Source organism: Ursus maritimus, assembly GCF_017311325.1.
Source record: "Ursus maritimus isolate PB19 chromosome X unlocalized genomic scaffold, ASM1731132v1 scaffold_X1, whole genome shotgun sequence".
Classification (NCBI taxonomy): Eukaryota; Metazoa; Chordata; class Mammalia; order Carnivora; family Ursidae; genus Ursus; species Ursus maritimus.
In genome coordinates, this window is record NW_024423319.1 from 4,470,302 (window position 1) to 4,488,688 (window position 18,387).

The 18,387-nt window shown below is 38.6% G+C and overlaps 1 protein-coding gene across 1 annotated transcript in view; it reads right to left on the bottom strand.

Moving 5' to 3' along the window:
* LOC103672961 (fibrous sheath-interacting protein 2-like) overlaps positions 1-18,387 on the bottom strand; it is a 79,543-nt gene that overhangs the window by 37,102 nt on the left and 24,054 nt on the right. The window contains exon 11 of the mRNA XM_040635231.1: positions 7-6,440. Within this exon, the coding sequence (XP_040491165.1) occupies positions 7-6,440 (6,434 nt within the window). The remainder of the gene's footprint in view (positions 1-6; positions 6,441-18,387) is intronic.

An 18,387-nucleotide genomic window follows, 5' to 3' on the forward strand; every position in this document is an offset into this window, starting at 1 on the left:
TCAGACTGATCTTTAGGGGACAAATTCTCTTCTAGATTCAGCAAAACAAAATTTGTGATCTTTTTGAGAACGTTTTGGACCAATTCTTCGCCCACTCGCGATGGGGAAAATTGCAACAAGGTGTTTTCCAGTGAAGTGACACTTCTAATGCCTGTGTAAGGATAAACTCGCGGTATCACATGTTCAGGGGGAACACTTCTTCTTTCTGTTTGTTTTGATTCCTGAAAGCTTGATGGATTCATCAGTAATTCATCATGGCCAGATGCTTCCAATTTTCCCCTGGTCTCATTCTTTTCATATAAGGATGTCATTACTATTGAGAACATTTTTCTGAAAACACTTTCAACTATATCATTTGCAACACTGCTTATATGGGACTGCAAGGTTTTTTTCCGTGCTGCTGCTGATGTTTTCATTTTAGAATCAAATGTAAAGTGGGGGGATTCATTAAATGCAGGCCAGTGGTCTATGTCTTCCATTACCCTCTGATACACCCTCTTTAAAATTTCCTTAACTGCACTTAACAAAGCAGTTGTTTTTTCCTGTCTAGAGTCTCCATTTCTAAATATTTCTTCCAAAACCCTTCTCAGGTTTTCTTCTTCTGATATAATTTGGTTTTGATATGGGTATTTTGAAGAAAGAGACAGTTCAGAGTTGTCTTCCATCTTTCTTTGACCAGGCAATATTTCATTTTGTACAGCTAGTTGTGTAAACAGGCTAGGATTCTGCTGTGAGTAAAACCTACTTGCCTTCAAAGATATTTTATTATGTAAACTCTTTAAGATGTTGTTGACAGTTTCACTCACAATTATGTTTTCTTGGAATGAAATATTGTTTGGATACGAATACATCTTTTGGATTTCTAAATCTATGTCACTTTTTATTAGCATCAAAATGGTACTGGCGATTATGTCAGCATATTCCCTAAGACTGGCTTGTGATATATGAATTGCAGGTCCATGTTTTTCCCTGTCATTAGCAAATGTGTAATCTGTGACCTCTTGAGCGAGAACAGTTCTAGCTGTTGAGATTTTTAGGACATTCACATCTGATGGCATTTTGTTTGCTTCAAGGAATACGCTGTTGTTTTGTTTACAATTTGCAAATTCTGGGCCAACATATGTTTTTTCTGTAGTCTGAGTATGAAGAGTAAGTAGCAAATCTATTCTTTCTGTGGCAAAAGATTTTAATCTATTCAAAATGGCTTTAGTAATGAAGTGAACATTTTCCTCACATGGGGCAGAAGCAGATTTCTTGGCATCTTGTTTTTTAAGTACATTGGTCTGATTATCATCAGAAAAAACTGACTTCAGCTGTACATCTCTTCCCTTTCTTGCAAATGGATATATCTCCCTTTCCCCCTCATTCATTGAGTCTGTAACAGGAGACTGTTGATGCTCTGCTTTGGGAAATGCATCAGAAAATGTCAGGGGCAATTTCAGAGAAATAGAATTCTTTGCACTTATAGCAAGCATGATAGCAGAAGTGAGATTTTGAAGAACAATATCCACCATATCATTTGAAATCATGGTGACACACGACTTAGGAACTAAAAGTATTGGAATAGCTTTATTTGCACACTTGGAGTTTGTTTCAGAGTTTGCTTCTAAATGTTTCCCACTTATGTTACATTTATTAAGAGTAGATGCAGCAAGTCGGAGATTATTCTCGTCTAGTGTTTTCTCACAGATGTCACTTAAGATGCCCTCGATGCTATCTAGTATTTGAATTTGTAGTTTTTTTCGATAATCACTTTTATTGAACAGCTTTTCAACAATATCTTCTGGCTGACCTGGATCAATCTCTCTGTCAAATAGTTTTTTTTCATATTTGCCTTTAGTAGACACAATACTTAACACTGTGTTAACGATCTGCCTTGGGATACTGTCAGAAACCACAATATTATGGATTAAGAATGGACTTTTTGTTTCTTTATCTAACTTATGTTTGATTCCTTGTAAAATTTGTCTAGCCACTTCTGTTGCATATGAATTTAATTTACAGGCAGTCAGTTGACATACTGAGGTGGTCTCCCCTGACTTATGATCCACTGAGCAATAGGAAAATTGATTACCAGAATATGAATCTTTGGTTGATAGCCGTGATTGGCTGAAAGCAGTCTCATCCTCCTGTAGAGGCAAAGCCATTGGAATTGTGAAATTGATGTGAGGACAAAAGAGAGCTTTTACTTTGTAAGTAGCAAATGTTTCTAAATTTGTTAATACTGACTGTATAATATCTTCAGCTACATTCATTTTGGTCATTTTACCACTACTAAATGTGGACTGAAACGTACATGGACTTCTGTCCAGTATGGTAGAATGAAGAGAGGCCTTTTCTCCACTGGTGTGTTCAGGAAAAGAGATATTTGCTGGACAGGTGATAGTGTTAGATCTATTTTCATTTGCATTTCTATCTGTAATGATAGCAGAATAAAGTTTTTGAAGTATGGTTCTAACAACATTATCGGCAACAACAGTTACATCTGCCTCAGACACTAAAGAATCCATTATTTTATCCATAGATTGAATTGATTTTTGAGCAACTGGCTTATCACTAGGATGAGGAATGTCACATAAAGGGGACTGGGAGAGAGTAAGCACATTTAATTGATCGATTAAGTCATTCTGAAAAATTTCTTTCAAAATATTTCTTATAATGGGCACAACTGGGGACTTTTCTGGCTCTTTGAGCTCTACTTCAAATTTTTTAAATGTTCTTTCTAGTTCCCATTGTTTAAGAGATTCTGATTTAGTTTCTTCTGGTGGTCTTTCCTCTTCAGCACTTTCTTTGTCTGTATCTGCAGGATCTTCTAGATAGGACTCTGGGTCAGCCCCTCCTGGAAGAAAATTTCCATAGGTTGGCCTGTATCTGTAATTTTCAATGCCTTGCTCTTCTGGTTCAGTTTCATTAAATATATGAGGAGGCCCTGCATCTAAAATTAAATCAACTAGATTCTTAAGCACTTCTTTCTCCTCTGGTGGCTTGGTTATGCCTGTTTCCAAATCTGGCAAGCTCACATTTAATTCCGTTTGAATAGCCTTCAAAATAGTACTTGATACTTTCTTTGCATGCATGTATAAAGCCGGCTGCAGTTGTTTTTCATGTGTGTTTGTACAAATGTTGATACTTTCATGTTCGCAGTACCTCTTGTTGCTCTTTTTATTTCCATTGATTATAGTGTCCAGAGTTTCTAAATTTCTTTTGGCAAATCCTTTCAATTTAGCAAAAACCACTTCAAAGATATCAGAAGCCATGACTTGCAATTTATTTGGGTGCTCTTCTTTTGTGGTCCCTGTTTTGGGAGCAGTTGTCTTTCCCTCATTGTTAGTCATCTCTTGACTACTTGGCTGGATTACACTGGACAACATGCTAGAGATTATGTCAGAGCATCTGCCCATTTCCTCAATAAGCAAAGCAAGTGATAGGCTGTCAGTATCAATATAATCTGAGATAGCTTTAAATTCTGAATTTGTGAAAATGTGACCCATCTCAGCACTACATAATTTTCTAATGATATCTTCTAGAATTTTATAAGAAATGAGCTGAATATTAGACTGTAATGCAGTGGTTGTTCTCAAATTCTCATTGATCCACTCTCTGTTTTGTTCATGAGATAGGGGAGAACATGGACAGTCTCCTATGAGCTTGTATAACATGTCATATAAAGTATCCCCAATTCTATCTAACACTTGCAATCTGGTACATTTGTGAACTTCCTCTTGCATATGAGGACACTGAGAAGGCACAAGTTGTTGTTGATCAATGTCAGCAGTTTCATATGAGATTTTAGACCTTAGCTTATTTGAAGGGAGCAGAACATTGCTTTCACCTGTATTTCCACTTAACAATTCACAAATGCAAGTTGCTAATGAACTTGTCATAATGTCATTATTTAGCTTTGTGACAGCAGAGTCTAATTCCTTTTCATTGTCTGCAAAAACTCCTGTATCTATAAAGTCTTTGGGAGGGCCACACTTCCCAAGATTTAGATTTTTCTTATTGTATTTGAGTTCTTTCTGGATAGCATCCAAAACAATTTTTACCACTTTAGTTGTGTAAGTGGTAAGGTGAGACTGAAATGAAGATTTCTTGTCAGGTGCAAATTTTGAATGGTCAGCATGGCTTTCTAGTTTAAAGCAGTTTTGCAATTTTGGACAAATAAATGAGTTCAGCTTCTTAAAAATTGTATAAGTGATCTTATCATTAATGTGAACTACAGGTTCAGTTGTTGATTCAGTTTCTTCAGGTTCTAGCCAAGGATATTTTGTAGAGTCTATGCCAAGTATAGATAAAAATGTCATCTTCCTTTCACTCTCAAGCCATATTTCTAATGGCTCTTTATTTAGTATGTCAGAATTATCTAGAGAAGTTTGAGGTACTGACGAAGAATGTCTGATAATGTGACTATAAGCTATGTGAAGTATTTTTAATACAGCATCTACAATTTCTTGAGCTACTATTTGGATTTCTGATGCAGAGAAAATCTGGTTCATCCACTCTTGATTGGACAGATCTTGTGGGCTTCTTGAGGTAAGACGTGAAGCTTCCTTATCATTTTTATAATCTAAGTGACCAGAGGGCCCCGAAGATAGGTCTTGGAGCACCTGTGCTAAAATACTTGTAATTATATCTTCTGAGGCTTTTTGTATTTGATGCTTTTCATCTTGGCTGAAAAGCAAAAGGTCTTTATTCAAACACGGCTTGTCCTTAAACAGGTCCTTATTATTAAAAGCTGGAAGGTCAGTCTTTAATCCCCAATCGTGAAATGCTATTACTTCATCTTGATAGGCATGCTTTGTAGGTAAGTTCATATTTCTTTTGTACTTCAAATCAGCATTTTCCCTTGTTAACCAATGATCAGGAGCCTGTTCTTGTAATTTTGCTTTTTCATCTTTGATAGACGAAACCAGTACATTTTCCACGATTTTGTCTATTTCTTTATTTTCATCTTCAGAATAAAGAACCATGCCAGGAACATTAATGGGTGGAAAGAGGCATCCATGTCTAGGGTCATTAGCTACTCTGGTGCTGGCAAGTCTGTGCTCTTCTTCAGTGCCAGAAGAATTACTCAATCTGGGGTCTCTTCCCTTTTGGATATCTGTTTTTGCTGGTTTCTGATGTAACTGAGCCAAGACATCATCAAGCAGGTGAAGGATGATCACTGTTTCCTCAGATGCAATGAGTCTCTCATTATTAAGTCCAATTTGTATATAACTTAGTATAGTGTTGATTGCTTCCTCTATATAATCAACCAGAGAGGATTGGGAAAAAATATTTGACACTAAATTTTGTATGTCTTCTTTGCTAATCAAATTGGCTGCATCAGGTTCAGCACTGGATTTCCTTTTGCTGGCTCTTTGAAGGAATGCATATGTTGGATCTTTCCTGTGTGGCTGATAAGCAGGTTCAGTTGTGATTTCAAGATGAGCAAGTTCATTTTGCTTAGAAGATGCAAGAGATGTCAGCTTTTCTAAAATCACATGAACCATATCCTCTGCAATACCACTCATGTTCTCCATAGTATAAGGCGGTGATGCTTTTGAAGTTTTTTCTTCTGGAGAAATGAAATGTTCCCCACTGGCTGTTAAGTCTGATTTAAAGTGAACTGACAAATTTTCTTGTGAAAATACCTCAATACATTTTTTCTCAACTGCAGACTGTAGCTTCTCAAGCACATTTTCCATAATTTCAGCAGCTGCTGAGGAGATACTGACATTGGAGAGCAAGTCTCCTTTGTCAGTGTCAGTTTGATCAACCAAAGTTTCAGCCGTAACAGAAGCAAGAGTGGGGATGGTCTTGCTTAATTCAGATACCATTTCATGAAAAATATTTTCTAAGATCAACTCGGATTCCTCTTTTAGGTGATATTTAAAATTATCAAAAACATTCTTTAACTCCTGCACATCGTTTACGACTTTTGCTTTTTCATCAGAAGATGGTAGATGTTCTAAGGCATCTGTTTTAGTGGTAGCATCTTCAGATTTCTTTGGGACTGTTTCAGTTGGTGCAAAAAGGTGACTATCGGGTTTACAGGTTTTGAGCTTGGGGGATTCAGTGGCCTTCTTATATTTAGCTTCAGAGGTTTTAGGATGTCCTTTCCTGTGATGCGTTTTTCCCATAACTGTTCTTTCTTTGTGGGCAGAAGGTGGTTTTACGGGTGCCGCTTGTTGCCCTATTGACCTGTCAGCTGTGTCCGCACAGGCCTGTGCCTGAAATGTCTCTGCCTGAATACATGTTTCATATAGAAGCATTTCACTGCATGTGCTACAGCAACTTGCACTATCTGAAGACAGGGTAGAGTCATCAGGCATTGGGTATACAATATTTTGCAACCTTTCTTCATATTTTGTGATTGCTGGATATAATATACTGGTCACTGCAGCCACAACCCAGGTCATTATATTATGAACTATACTGTTCAGTTCTTCTGAAGTTACCTGGAAAGGAGGTAAATAGGACACAAGGGAAATCACACATGAATTTACTCTATTGTAAGGACAGGGGCTAAGGTTTAATTCCTCGTATCAAACAATGCATAGCTAGAATCCAGCCATGGTGTATAGAGAGAACATAGGAAAGGATCTACTTAGAATAAGAGATTAATTTCAAATTGGCTTATTCTCTGTGGCTGTCATCTGTTCTTTGAATACGATTCCCTTTGATTCAAAATCCCTTGGAACATTGATTTTCAGCATTTATTGCTGAGCATAAATGGCTTCCTGGTTAAAAAAAATAGCCAAGTGGGTGTCTAGGTTCACAGAAAACAAATGCTGTGGCAAAAAGTAAGACTGTCGATGAGCCAAGCAATATTTCTTAAAAATACAAACCAGATTACCTCTGACAAACTATTTCACGAAACAAATTTGCAGTCAAAACATTTATATGCCTTTGCAGAGATAGCCTCCTTTTACGTAGGCATCTGCCCAGCTAGGAGGTAAGGGTGAAAAAGTACCACAGTGGAGGGGTCAGCCTGTGGGCTCTGCGGCCCACTGGTTGCTGCCTTCCTTTGTCAATTTACTATGTTTTTATGTATGCAGATGACTACAGCTACTTGTTAAGGCTTAATTAATGGTCAACAATTAGCACTGATAATTTAGCAGAAATGAACAGGCTTTGGGTCCAAGAAAAGATCATCAGTGCAAACTGTCTTGGAGAGGGAGGCAGAGGATGGTTCATGAAGTAAAGAAACACATTAATCTTGGTCAAAAAGGCTGAGCTAGATTTATTATTCAACATACTACTAGAAGACCTTGCAACAGCAATCAGACAACAAAAAGGGATAAAAGGTATCCAAATTGGCAAAGAAGAAGTCAAACTGTCTCTCTTCACAGATGACATGATACTCTATATAGAAAACCCAAAAGACTCCACCCCCAAATTACTAGAACTTATAGAGCAATTCATTAATGTGGCGGGATACAAAATCAATGCTCAGAAATCAGTTGCATTTCTATACACAAACAATGAGACTGAAGGAAGAGAAATTAGGGTATCGATTCCATTTACAATAGCACCAAAAATTATACGTTACCTTGGAATTAACTTAACCAGAGACATAAAGGATCTATATTCTAGAAAATACAAATCCCTCTTGAAAGACATTGAAGAAGACACAAAAAGATGGAAAAATATTCCATGCCCATGGATCGGAAGAATAAACATAGTTAAAATGTCTATGTTACCCAGAGCAATCTACACTTTCAATGCCATCCCGATCAAAATACCAATGACATTTTTCAAAGAACTGGAATAAACAGCCCTTAAATTTGTGTGGAACCAGAAAAGGCCCCGAATCGCCAAGGAATTGTTGAAAAGGAAAAACAAAGCTGGGGGCATCACAATGCCGGATTTCGAGCTGTACTACAAAGCTGTGATCACAAAGACAACATGGTACTGGCACAAAAACAGACACATAGACCAAGGGAACAGAATAGAGAACCCAGAAATGGACCCTTGGCTCTTTGGGCAACTAATCTTTGACAAAGCAGGAAAAAACATCCAGTGGAAAAAAAGACAGTCTCTTCAATAAATGGTGCTGGGAAAATTGGACAGCTATATGCAAAAGAATGAAACTTGACCACTCTCTCACACCATACACTAAGATAAACTCCAAATGGATGAAAGACCTCGATGTGAGACAGGAATCCATCAAAATTCTAGAGGAGAACATAAGCTGCAATCTCTTTGACATCGGCCACAGCAACTTTTTTCATGACACATCTCCAAAGGCCAGAGAAACAAAAGAAAAAATGAACTTGTGGGACTTCATCAAGATAAAAAGCTTCTGCACAGCCAAGGAAACAGTCAAAAAAACTAAGAGGCAGCCCATGGAATGGGAGAAGATATTTGCAAATGACACTACAGATAAAAGACTGGTATCCAAGATCTATAAAGAACTTCTCAAACTCAATACACATGAAACAAATAATCAAATCAAAAAATGGGCAGAAGATATGAACAGACACTTTTCCAATGAAGACATACAAATGGCTAACAGAGACATGAAATAATGTTCAACATCATTAGCCATCAAGGAAATTCAAGTCAAAACCACGTTGAGACACCACCTTACGCCAGTTAGAATGGCAAAAATTGACAAGGCAGGAAACAACAAATGTTGGAGAGGATATGGAGAAAGGGAATCCCTCTTACACTGTTGGTGGGAATGCAAGTTGGTACAGCCACTTTGGAAAACAGTGTGGAGGTCCTTTAAAAAGTTAAAAATAGAGCTACCCTATGATCCAGCAGTTGCACTACTGGGTATTTACCCCAAAGATACAGACGTAGTGAAGAGAAGGGCCATATGCACCCCAATGTTCATAGCAGCATTGTCCACAATAGCTAAATTGTGGAAGGAGCCGAGATGCCCTTCAACAGATGATTGGATTAAGAAGATGTGGTCCATATATACAATGGAATGTTACTCAGCCATCAGAAAGAACGATTACCCAACATTTGCAGCAACGTGGACGGGACTGGAGAAGATTATGCTAAGTGAAATAAGTCAAGCAGAGAAAGACAATTATCATATGGTTTCACTCATTTATGGAACATAAGACATAGCAGGAAGATCGGTAGGAGAAGGGAGGGAAGAATGAAGGGGGGGTAAACAGAAGGGGGAATGAACTATGAGAGACTGTGGACTCTGGGAAACAAACTGAGGGCTTCAGTGGGGAGGGGGGTGGGGGTCTGGGGTAGGCCAGTGACGGGTATTAAGGAGGGCACATACTGCATGGTGCACTGGGTATTATACACAAATAATGAATCATGGAACACTACATCAAAAACTAAGGATGTGCTGTATGGTGACTAACATAACAGAATAAAAAATTATTATTAAAAAAAAAGGCTGAGCTAGAACTGGGATGGACTCAAAGGGCCAGAAGGCTGGGCAGTAGAGGGAAGTTGGGGGTCTCCTTCACTGTAAACTGAAGTAGAAATCCAGGCAGCAGACCTGAATGACCTTTTCCTCAATGTTTAATTGTACTCAGTGTCACAGCTTAGACTGGACCGGTGGCAGATGCAAGGTGCACCTGCAAAACCTATTGTTTTGCAGTACTTGTTTCTGTACTTCTACTTATTGCATATCTATTTTGGGAACGTAAACACCCCTGCCTATAATAAAATAATATTTGTTTTTAAGTTATTGTTACCCTCAAGAGAGCCAGACCAAGAATGCATACCTTCTGCAGAAACTCTTATTTCTCAAAGCTGTGGATACAACTCAGTGGCAGCAAAGGCTGGATGCCTGGCATTCTGGCTATGCATTGTTTGATATCCTGGCATTTGGGCACCAGATTCCCTAGAATGTGGTTGTTGCCTCCCAGTTACCTCCAAAGTTAGCTTTCAGATTGTTCAGGTTTAGGCCAATATTCAATGAAAAGTTAACACTTTGTCAAATGTAGCATATCTCTCCTGATACATTAGATAAGGTTTGAGAACCACTTTAGGAAAAGCCATTTTTTTTCCACTCCAATTCCCAAATCTTTTAATGCATTTTTATTGTGATTAAGTACACAGAACATAAAATGTACCATTTTACCATTTTAAAGCATACAGTTCAGTGGCATTAACCACGCTCACAACATTGTGCAAACATAACCACTATCTAGTTCTCTTAATGCATTTTTGTCACCTTCTGCCCTGACTAGAAAATGGCTATTAAGTTTGAAAAACATAGTTTGGGATGACAGCATATGGTTGAAAAACATTTCTTTTACATAAACATGTCCTAAATCAAACACTTCTAAGAATAACAGCTAACCATTAATAGGTAAGTTACTTACCTTCTTGGTCTAAATTGGTCCAAATCTGTTCTAATACATATGAGCTAAGAATTTCAATATATATTATTTTCTTAATACCAGAGAAAATGTACAGAAGACCCACATTATTACTCTTAAGGTAATTGAGAAGAGGCATTTCAACCTTGATATATAAAACAGGGGCATTCCTAAAATTTTTAATGAAATGAAATGTGATAAATAGAATCTGATTTTCAGCTTATTTTCAGTATACTATTAAACCAAGAAATATCCTTTTGGTGCCAGTATGTCTAGGTCTTTGTGTTTGTTGCACATTCTCTGAGTTGAGTGGGTGTATTATGTGAAAGAGTGTGTGTGTGCATTACTCCCCTGAACCCCTCTCGTATTCATGATTCCTCTGTCTAGCCCCAGAGTTGGGGCTCATCAAATTCACCCTCATCTTTGCCTGGTCCAAGGTGCAGTTCTCAGGTGACCAGGTCCCTTCTTTTGATGGAGTACCATCCTAAGATTTTTCTTACTCCTGGGAAAATTAGGAGACAGATCCAGGCATCCTGGCTCACATGCCCAAGGGACAGGATGTTCAACCCTATGCCAGACCTCAATGGTCTGCAAAGGCATTTCCCTTAATGGCTTCCCATTATGGAGTGGGTTTGTGTTATGTGATGCTTTTCTCATGATAACTAAACCTCCTAATGCTCCCTCAATCTATCCTCCTGAGCCACCTGCCCAAAGGGCCAATAGCAGTAACTTTGGACCCCTGCAAAACTCAAGATTAACTGAGAGTGAAAGTCAAGAAGAGAAGAAGGCAAAGAGGGAAACTGACTAATGTCAACAGATGATTTTGCTCATTGTCTGATTCACAGACTTTTCTCTAATTTCGTATTACAAAATATCCTTAACATGTTGCTTTATCAGTGAATTTCATCATACATACTTTTTCTTGACAGCAATTTTGATAGTGTTGTTGTCTGAAAAGTAAAGAGAGATTTATTTACTTCTGATCAATAATTTATGTAACTTCCCTCCCCAATTCCTAAGCATTGAATCAGATTATTTCCTTTTTTTTTAAAAGATTTTATTTATTTATTTGACACAGAGAGAGACAGCCAGCAAGAGAGGGAACACAAGCAGGGAGAGTGGGAGAGGAAGAAGCAGTCTCCCAGCGGAGGAGCCTGATGTGGGGCTCGATCCCAGAACGCTGGGATCGCGCCCTGAGCCGAAGGCAGACGCTTAAAGACTGTGCCACCCAGGCGCCCCTGAATCAGATTATTTCCTTTGTGCTTGGGAGATTTTTTTTCTCCCTAGCAATTCACAAGAAAGAATAAGCTTTATTTTTTGTGTAATTCCCCTATTTAGCCTCCTACTTAGATATTGGCCTGTGGGTACAGGACATGCTCCATTACTCACAGGAGTAGAACGATAGCTGAATAAACAGTAGAATAGTAAACAGCTGCTGCATAAACTTAACATCTGTCTGATATTACTATTCATGAACCACTTAGCCATGTTTGTTTCCTAGTGAGTTGGGAAGAGCATGGGGCTGGGGAGAGAGGGGGTGGGCTCTTCCTTTCTACCTGCTCTGCTTGATTAGAGCTCCCTGATAACTTGCTTTCTGCCCACCTCCTCAAAACTCCTAGTCTCCTCCCCTCACTCTACAGTAGGAAAAGATCCATGGATGATTCTTGATAACGATGGATGAAAATAATGGGTTTCTGATCATATGCAATACGTAATTAGATGTAGTCCTTTTCTAGGTATTGTAATATTCCATTCTATGTTTTTTTTCTCTTTTTTATTTTATTTTTAAAAGGTTTTATTTATTTGTCAGAGAGAAAACAAACAGGAACAGAAGCAGGGGGAGCGGCAGGCAGAGGAAGAAGCAGCCTCTCTGCTGAGCAAGGAGCCTGATGCAGGACTCAATCTCAGGACCCTGGAATCATGACCTGAGCCAAAGGCAGACACTTAAATGACTGAGCCACCCAGGCGCCCCTTTTTCTTTTTTTAAAAAGTTTTTATTTTAATAGCCCAGTGCTCATCATAAGTACCCTCCTTACTCCCCATCACCTATTTCCCTCATCCCCCTTGCCACTCCCCTCTGGTAACCATCCTTTTGTTCTCTATAGTTATGAGTCTTTTTCTTGGTTTGCCTTTCTTTGCTTATTTGTTTTGTGTCTTAAACTCCACATATGAGTGAAATCATATGGTATTTGTCTTCCTCTGACTGATTTATTTCACTTGGCATTATACTGTCTAGCTTCATCCATGTCATTGCAATCTATTCTATGTTTTAATCAAAATTATTTATTATCACCTACTACATGGAACCAAAAATATATTTTACTAAATTGTAGCAAGAGAACACCACAGTTATGAAAATTATAGCATACTAAAAAAAGTTAAAAAAAAATAAGGCCTAAGACTCTAATTCCAATTTATTTTCCTACCTACATGGATCACTTGCTTCTCTTCTTCCTGACCATCTTAAAGGAAGAAGAGTACTCTATCTTCATTTTTACTTGGCCTGCCCTTATGTTATCAAAATTACTTTCCCCCCCAAGGCCTACAATTCAATTTTGAGAAATATAGCCCATCTCTGAAATTACAACCTAACTCCTAGTAGGAAAAGAAAAACTTATAGGTCACAGCTAGGGTTAGGGAGCAATAAGCCCATCCTCAGACTAGTACCTTTTTGCAATATGGAACCTGGAACATGAGTGCTGATGTCAGTGACACAGTTCCTATCCTTTGGCTTCATTTATTTTTCTAAGAACCAGTTTCTCAGGCCAACTCCAGCACAATTTCTTCTTGTAGGTTCTCTGCATCCAGATTCTTTTTTCTGCTCTCTCTACCTCACACCACTGGCAGCAAGTAGAACTCAGTGAGTCCTATGTATTTGTTGCTACCTGTCCTCACAGGCTTTCTGTCCCAAAGGCATGCATTTAGATAAAAGGAAATAGCAAAGTTCTGAGAATAAAACTAACCAGATAAATGAGAAATCCTCAAGGCCACTAGAAAATAGTTGTGATATCACATACAATCTACAATTCACAACGAATTATCAGATTTTTGTTGGAGTCAATTGAACAGAAACATGCAAATGAACTTGCTGTTATATTGGAAAGTTCCATCACCATTCCAGGAGTGACATGATATTCCATCTACTTTTCCCTAGTCTTAGGTGGTTTTCCTCGACAGGTTGACACTAGAGAAAAGTGTCTAAGGTTTAGGTCATCTGTACTGCTAACTTCCTACTTCTTAAATAAAGAGGGCAGTGATATTAATGACCATTATTTCAGAAGCCCCAAAGAGAAGGCAGTTTTTTACAGTTTAGCTTGCCGTGTCACAAAACTATAAATATACCTTTCTGCTTCTGACCTTCCCCTCCATAAAAACTCACTTTAGTCCAGAAAATAACTTAAAGACATCTTCATATGGTTGGCCAGCCACCCCTTGAGGACTAAATGTGACAAGCCTAAATTTTAGTCTGCCTAATCCTTCTGAATATCCAATTTTTAATCCAACTGGTGGCCTTCTGTTTGTATCTCAGGCCCATAGCTTTGAGGTGATGCCTGATACCTCCTGCTCATCCACATACATAGTCCATCCTATTGCCAAATCCATTCACTCATTCCAGTGGCTAAATGAGAGTTTAAAGCAGCACCTCTGTATCCTAACATCAGTGGTTTATTTTTTTTTTATTTTTTTTTTATTTTTTTAAAGATTTTATTTATTTATTTGACAGACATAGAGACAGCCAGTGAGAGAGGGAACATGAGCAGGGGGAGCGGGAGAGGAAGAAGCAGGCTCATAGCGGAGGAGCCTGATGTGGGGCTCGATCCCAGATCGCCGGGATCACGCCCTGAGCTGAAGGCAGGCGCTTAACCGCTGTGCCACCCAGGCGCCCCCTAACATCAGTGGTTTAATTTGAAAGCCAAAAACTGGGTGGTACCACGGGTAGCCTTCCTTTTTCCTGACATTTTATCCACTGCCCTGCACTCAGTTCACTCTCTGGCATTCCTCAAGTCTCCCTGTCTTTTGTCCTGTTGTGGTGTAAAGCACAACTGAGGTCAGAGGTAGTGCTTTATTCATCTTGGTATCCCTCTAATACCCAGAACTATACTTTGAACATAGTAGGTTCTCAAGAAAGTTTGGCACATAAATTCCCATTTAACGTGTTTTAGATGCATACTTCTCTCTACTCCAAAAGGAAGGCCATTGTGCAAGGCCACAAATCATTAATGGACTTCTGTAATGGGCACCTATTTAACTATCCTTCATTTGTCCTACATGCTGCTGTCACAGGTGTTCAGCGGAGATACTGACTTGATAATATCACATCCGTCCTCAAAACCATTAGACTGTCATTCAGTGGATGAAATACATACATACACACTTCTGAGTGTGTATGTCTTCTCCTTTCATCCTCCATCCCAATCAGAAGAACATAGTCGGTATCTAAACGCAAATCTTAATTATTCCAGCTGTCTACACCACTGCTATCTTATCACATTTGCTTCCTTTTGTCCTGATTTCTTTGGTTTCTAATTCTATTTTGTTAAGCTTACTGTGTATGGCCTTTGTGTAAGTGCTAGGAAAAACACAGAAGAAGTTGAGAGGAGAGAAGGGAGAGAGGTAAGTGGTGGAACACATGTGATGCCTCTAGCATTGAGGCTTGGGAAGCAAGGAGCTACATCAGAGAAAGAGGACTAAGTCCAAGCTCCTGAACCTGTGTTCCTCTCAGTAAGGTAAGGGGATGTGACATGGGTGCAATGGGCAGAGCCAGACCAGATGGTCTTGTTAGCCATGTTTTGTTGTGCTCTGGCCTGGAATTGTCCTAGATATAGCTAGAAGTACTTTAATCCTGTGTATTTGAGAGGAATGGGGAAGAAACTCCAGGTCATGTGCAGATCTCTTCATCTTAGCTAATATTGTTAGCAAAAGGGTATCCAGAGCATTTGCTTTTGAAAAGACTCAAGTGAGTCTGTAGTTCTGTAGTCTATGGTAGTGGGAAGGCAGGAGGAAGAGGCAAGCAGGAATTAACACTTTCTAAAACTACATAATCTTCATTTCTCACCTTTATTTCTTTAAACTGTCCTAATATTGGGCTAGTCAGTTTCCTTCCTTCAGCATCTTTTTATCTCATGAGCACTCAGTAAGTCAAACTGACTTCATCACTCCTAAGCGTAAAATCCTTCTTCTTGGAAGCTCGCTCTGAATGTCAACACCATTTACCACCACATGCTACTTCACCTTACCCAACCATTTTCATCAGAATTTGGAATTTATAAAACCTATCCTGGACCTCATTTGGTTTGAGGGTTTAAAAGATGATGGTGTTGGATATGTGTATTCCATCAGGAGTTACTTGATGTGTATGAAATATTCAAGTTTGGGGGGAAACTGCACTTTAGCAAAATAAGTGCCCACTAAGGTTTGAGGGATGAAAGGCACCTAGGCCAAAAAAAAAAAAAAATCTTCTCCGTCCTTGATTTTGGTATCATTAGAGATTCATCACTTTCGATTACAGTACAAATATCCTCAGGATGTAGTAATAGATTAAGTCATTAATACTATATGGTAAACTAATTCATCATCATTAGAGAACCAAGAACCTCAAAAGGCACAACTAGTGTATGTTTGAATGTGGAGAAGGGAAAAGAATAGATCTAGATCCCAGAAAGTTACCTGGAAAGAAGAGGTAGTGCTACCTGAAAGGGGAGCGAAGGCCCTGGGAATTAGGGGAGTACAGAACAAAAGTGAGACTAGAGGGAAGGTGAAAGAGCACAAATAACTTTGCCTCCTTTATAATTTTAGCTTAGTCCTGAGAGGTTGCAAAAAAATGCAAGTAGAACTATAAGAACTGAGATCTGTGGGAGCATCTGCCCTTAAGTAGCACTCCTGTGTAATTATTAAAAGGTTAATTTAAAATAACACATTAATTTATTAAGCTTTCTTAGATACTTACTTAATTGGCGAATCATGAGAATGGAAGATTCCTTGAGCTATAGGTGAATTTTCAGAGAGAAAAAGAAAATTACTACTTGTTGGTAGCCTTCCCAAGCTACTTGTAAAACGGTAATTAACATCCATTAATAGGTCTTTATTCCCTGTTGTCATTGCTGTGTTTAAACCCTCCAGGGACTCCCAGGGAGGCATAAAATAATACTTTACGATCTGGGGCCACTGCCTACCTCACCAGCCTCATATGTGGTCACCATTCTACATATATTCTGTGCTCCAGAGAGCATGAACAACCATGCAATTCCCTTTGCCTGTGCCCTTATTATTTAGTTTATAACTCTAATATCACTCTTTTAAATTCCTCATCTTTTAGGATTCACTCAGCTTGTGTCACCTCTTTCAGAAAGCCTTCCTTGAAATCAACTACACAGACAGGCATCCTGTCAATGCTCCTGAAGCACCCTATACTTCCTTCTATTACAGGACTTACTATGCTATAGTTTACAGTGTCTGGCATATAATCAGCGCTCAGTAACACTTATTTATTGAATCAATTCTTTAACACCGGTGTTGGATCAATGTTTGTTTATTAGTCTAACAGTCATTAATCTCTTCCCATTCAAATACTGTCTACTATGCTTTGCATGCCATTTAGCAAAATTCCATAAGCAGATCTTAGAAAATATTTCTAGATAATTATAGTAAAGCAAGTCTTCATGTAGAATATCTCCATAGGAATACTGGAATGGTGTATATCAATTATACACATACATCACCAAACAGTCTTAGACAAACAGAATGCTCTGAATAATAGAAAGTAGTATTACCAATTAGAGCCAGTTCAAAGTCAAGGCAAATTGCTATTTATCTTTCTGCTAATAAATGTGAAGTGTATTGGGAGTAACCGGTAAATTGCAATGATCTGTTTCTTTGTGTATGAGTATATTTTTGCATGTGTACAGTTTTGGAAAGGAAGGAGCTGGAATTAATAGTCTATAAACTTGAAAAATTAAGTGTGAAGATAATACTGTTGTGGTGGTTTCAAAGTATGTCTACAAATTCTTTGATAATACTCCATTCAAGAAGTGGAGGTTAACTCTCTTCCCCTTGAGTGTGGGTTGGACTCAGTGACTTGCTTCTAATGAACAGTCCAGGGTAGAAGTGATGGTATATAACTTCTGAAGCTAGGTTATAAAATATATTGTGGTTTCAGCCCCTCTACCTTGGATCACTCACTCTGGGGGAAGCCAGATGCCATATCATGAAGACACTCAAGAAGCCCTACAGAGAGGTCCACAAGGTGAGGCACTGAGGCCTCTTGCTGACAGCCATGCAAGTGAGCCATCTTGGAAGTGAACCTTTCAGTCCCAGTTAAGCCTTTTTTTTAATGTTCAGTTAGTCACTGTATAGTACACAATTAGTTTTTGATGTAGTGTTCAATGATTCATTAGTTAAGTATAACACCCAGTGCTCATCACAACACGTGCCCTCCTCAATACCCATCACCCTGTTATCCCCTTCCCCCACCCTCCTCCCCTCTGAAACTCCGAGATTGTTTCCTGGGGTCCATAGTCTCTCATGGTTCATCTCCCTCTCTGATTTCTCCCCCTTTGGATTTCCCTCCCTTCCCTGTGGTCCTCCATGCTATTGCTTATGTTCCACATATGAGTGAAACCATATGATAATTGTCTTTCTCTGCTTGACATACTTCACTTAACATAATCCCCTCCAGTTCCATCCATGTTGATGCAAATGGCGGATATTTGTCAGTTAAGCCTTTAAATGACTGCAACAGCCCTGGATGACAACTTGACCATAACCTCATGAGAGACCCTGAGTCAAAACCACCCAGGTAAATTATTCCTGGACTCCTAACCACAGAAACTATAAGATAATTTTTTTTAAGCTGCCAAGCTTTGGGGTGATTTGTTACTTAGCAATAGATAACTAATGTGACTGTTAGAAAAAAATAAATAACTCTTATATTGTTTCTAGGAATATGGTGGATTAAATATCCTGAAGAGCCTGTGTGAAACCTATTACAAATGCAATGGTAATTTGACAAATATACAATTAGAGTGTAGAACTTCAATGCACCTCTTTAATAGCTGGACACATCTAGTAGACAATAAAAAAAGCCTAGTAGACAAAAAAAATC